General features: G+C 36.0%; 1 protein-coding gene across 1 annotated transcript; it reads right to left on the bottom strand.

The window, feature by feature from the left end:
• Nucleotides 1-1,106: 1,106 nt before the first annotated feature.
• On the bottom strand, nt 1,107-3,915 carry LOC143560533 (cleavage and polyadenylation specificity factor subunit 3-II-like). Its single transcript, XM_077048816.1, has 11 exons — nt 3,713-3,915; nt 3,570-3,642; nt 3,381-3,495; nt 3,231-3,304; nt 3,001-3,137; nt 2,860-2,923; nt 2,665-2,730; nt 2,513-2,582; nt 2,301-2,405; nt 1,988-2,223; nt 1,107-1,907 (listed from the first exon to the last, which is right to left on the bottom strand). Exons 1-11 carry the CDS (start codon nt 3,913-3,915, stop codon nt 1,152-1,154), a joined length of 1,899 nt encoding a protein of 632 aa, XP_076904931.1. The 3' UTR covers nt 1,107-1,151.
• Between the last annotated feature and the right edge of the window lie 237 nt (nt 3,916-4,152).

Raw genomic sequence — 4,152 nt, 5'->3', positions numbered from 1 at the left:
TGGTTCGGTTCGGTTCAGTTAATAACTAAAACCAAACTTGGACTAAAATTTTTGCTGTGAAATGCATGAAAATAAGGTATAAAGACTTGAAATGGAGGTATAAATACTTGAAGAGTAGGTATCATCATCATCATACTCGGTAAATCCTATCATTAGCAAAGCTATGATAGGGTCTGAGGAGGGTAGAATGTAGACAGCCTTGCCTCTACCCCATAGGAATAGAGAGACTGCTTCCGGTGAGACCCCCGGCTCGATAGTAGTTTTGCATCAAGCCTTGGACATAAGGCACATAACACTCAACCACCGGGACACCGGCCTATTGGTTCGGCCGATTGGTGCATGTACCCTTGTCTTTCGGCTATCAACACCACCACATGATGCCTGATTAACCTTCCGCCACTTGAAGAGTAGGTATAAATACATCAAATAGAGGTATAAAACATGAAGTTGAGATATAAAAGCTAACAAATATGAAAATATGAATGGTTTGGTTCAATTTTTCAGTTAACAGAGGGCAAAAAAAAAATTGATAAACGATTTTCAACTAATTTCGGTTGGATTTTGTCGGGTTTCTGTTCAGTTTTGATTAACGGTTTGGTTATTGTTCGCCTTCTCAAGTGGCATCGCCTAGAGTTCCTTCTCTCTAATCTTAAATGAAACTTATTAAATTCTTAATACATGTGGCTATGAATGGTAAAAGAACGGGGTTGTGTTGCGGGTCAAAACAGAATCAGGAACAAACTGTCGGTTTTAAACTGATTCACACAGGTTCGGGTTAAAAAAGATTGGATCAGAGCAGCTTCATCAGCTATATTTTTTATTTTATTTAGTTTTAATGCTAACATACTTGTAAAATGCAGTTTTAATTTTAACACATATCATCAATTTGAGGTGATATGGGCCTGAATTCTGAAATTCTAAATCCTTGTGATTCATATAATAAGACAAAGATTCTAACAAAGTATGCTTGTCGTGTAGACCTGATGCACTGTTTCAAGATTTTGATTGATACTTAACTAAACCTAAGTCTAGTCTTTGTGTTTATGGATGTATGCATGTATTTTAAAGATAATAAATCAAGAATCAGCAAATAAAGCATACACATTTCAACTTCAAAATACTGTCTACATAAACAAAACAAAAACTATATTTTACAAATCAACTAAAACAAAATCAACACTTGACTCCATGTTCTTCATGAGAGATATAACTCTCCAAGCAAGATTCTTGTCCACATTCAACCAATTGCAGCACAAAAACATACACTCGGAACTCGGTGTAGACCCATCACTATCAACTCTATAACAACAGTTATCATCCCTACAAACCGCAAGCCGAAAAGAGTTCACCTGAATAACTCCCATACTATCCTGTACCTCAAACTCAGACACTTCATTTGAAACTTTTGTGTACAGAATGCGAATCAACGAGTTGTCATCAGTACCAAGATCCTTCAAACTGCGTAAACTTAATGGAAAACAATACGCAAACTCCACTTCGGTTCGTTCGGCTCCAACCATGGTTAAAACCTCATCCTGGTGTAAAATCTTGACTTTTTTACCTTTCTCCATTATCAAAACTCCTTGTGTTACTCTTTCATCACAAACCTGTATTGGGGCCGTTTCTGTAACTTCATCTTTTATGAACTTAAAGTTGGATGTCAAAGAACTATTAATAAATGTGGCTGAGGCATTGGCTTTAACAAAATGGGTTGTCGGGAAAGATACGGTTTCATTATTTGCTGGATAATAACACTGTGATCCCAGTTCCGATTCGATTCTTCCTTTAAGATATTCCATATTTTTTATTTCACCGTGCACGAGTATTACATTTTTTGGAGACAAAAATTTCACAAGATCCATTATTCCCTTTTCATCGGTATGTGGACTAAAAGACAATCGATGAATCTGAAAATAAAAAATAGCAAGTGTAAAAAAGATTTTGTAACCGAATGACGAATTCAAATAATAAATTATACTTTCTTTACCTTGCAGCGGACATCAATTTGTGTATCTTTGTCCACATCAACTTTCGTGGTTTTATCAGACAACTTATGCCCCACGGTTCCAGCCACACAGTACCCAGGAAGTGTGATAAGATTAGATTCACATGGGGCCCAGTGCTTGAAAACTTCAAGTGAAAAACCGCCACTAAGCATTCCGGGTGTAGCAAAAAGAACACATGGTCCGGGTGCATGGATTAATGAGCGCTCAAAGCTCTGAACTACATTAACCAAACCCTAGTTAGTTATACCCCCGTCTAATGACAATATGCGGTTAAGAAAATAGTTATATATGTACCATTTTTGAAATTGAACGCGTTCCTAGTAGCATATGTATCTTTTACCTTCTGGCTAGTCCAACTAATGAGCACTTTGTAATACAAATTAGCTTGAATTGTCAAACCTCAAGGAAACAAAGCAAATCATTTTATTAATAATAAATTATCATTCTTTGTTATTTTATACATAAATCTGTATAAAACTGTATAAAAGAGAAGAAAGTACTAAAACCTGAAGAAAAGTAGATAGGAACCTTAAGATTCATTCGTTCCCAATAATCATCCAGTAATATACAGAGTTCCTATTTGACAATTCTTAAGCTCGTTACAAAAAAAGTGGTTAAAATTTTTTACAAAACGGATTTAAAAAAGATCGAATTAAACCTGAGCCCTTCCAAGAGCAAATGTAGGAATCAGCACTTTTCCTCCATTAGCAACACAATTATGGACCTGCGAGTGTTCTTCAATAAGTAACTAAAACAAGTACAATTCTATAGATATATACAGCATAAAAATAGTTCTGCTCTTTAAAAAATAAAAAAGTAGATAATAAAACATGGCAGAATGAAGCTTACATACAGCCTTAAGAAATTCCCTTTCCCTAGCATATTTTGAATCACGGATCGTTTTCCCATACGTTGACCTGCAACCACAAAAACGTTACTTGATATGCTATTAAAATAACACAAAAATAAAAGAAGACACATAAACGAGTCTTACTCGGTTATAACAAGGTCTAAACGAAGCCGGTCAATTTGAGCAGCTCCAAGATGCCTATCAGGCGTCATGTTATAATCTCCGGTATAAACCATGGCAGCATCTCCCACACTTGCATAAAACATTGCGGCTCCAAGAACCTTAAAACATAGTCCATAGTACCGTTCTATAATAACAGATAATAAAACAGAAGTAGACGTTTAATTTGGCTTTTGAAGGTTAAGCAAGCATACATGTCCAGCATAGTAAGCACGGATTTGAAGGACTTTATCAACTTGCACAGTTTGCTTGATATCCACCGCAGTAACTAAATAACCGTAAATCGTTTAACCTTTAAAAAAAACTATCCTTTAACACACAAAAAAAAAAAAAAAAAGCGGTACCTTTCTTCAAACAATTAAGAATGTTGTCATTGGTAAACTGTTGTTCCTCTCCCCTTGCAACCATCACTTTTCGATAATCATCGAGCATAAGTGGCGCCAAAGCTTTGGTAGGATACTGTAAAAGACATATACTACACCTTGGATTAAACTGAAATGCAGTTAGCCTATTTAAAGTTGAGAGTATTGTACCGTCATGTAAATCGGTCCATTGTAACCACAAACTTCAGTGAAGTATGGAAGGGCTCCAATATGATCCAAGTGACTGCAAACAGAGGAGCATTAATCATCATCAACTGTAATATTCACATCATATATTACAAGGTTAAGCTTACAAGTGAGTGATGATAATACAGGAGAGAGTGTTATGAAAGTCGCCTGATTTAGAAAGTAGTGAGAAATCAGGGTAACGACGGTGATCAAGGTAGCCCATATGCATCCCGCAATCGAACATGATCTTCTTCCCATTCATTGTCACTACCACACAGCTCTTACCTACCTCCTGCCCTGCACCTAGAACAACACACTCAATCGCCATTAACTATTCAACTTTCATTTTCTGCACAATAAAACCCTAATTTATTTTAAAATCTAATGGGCCGGACTCACTATGTTCAAAGTTGGGCTGCTGGGCCAGGTGTCAGTTTGTTAAAAGTTGACTCGTTACTTTGAGGTACTATACGAGTCGGAGTCGAGTGCAGGCTTGTTTAAGGTTTTTCTTTAAATATATAAATTAATTGTAAACGCAAAATATATAATTGGTTAATATATAATA

Source organism: Bidens hawaiensis, unplaced genomic scaffold, assembly GCF_021521415.1.
Source record: "Bidens hawaiensis isolate Kalapana, Puna unplaced genomic scaffold, B.hawaiensis_p1.1 tig00020362_1, whole genome shotgun sequence".
NCBI classification, from domain to species: Eukaryota; Viridiplantae; Streptophyta; class Magnoliopsida; order Asterales; family Asteraceae; genus Bidens; species Bidens hawaiensis.
The sequence above is the reverse complement of the archived record's forward strand: the minus strand, read 5'-3'. Positions and strand labels throughout refer to the sequence as shown.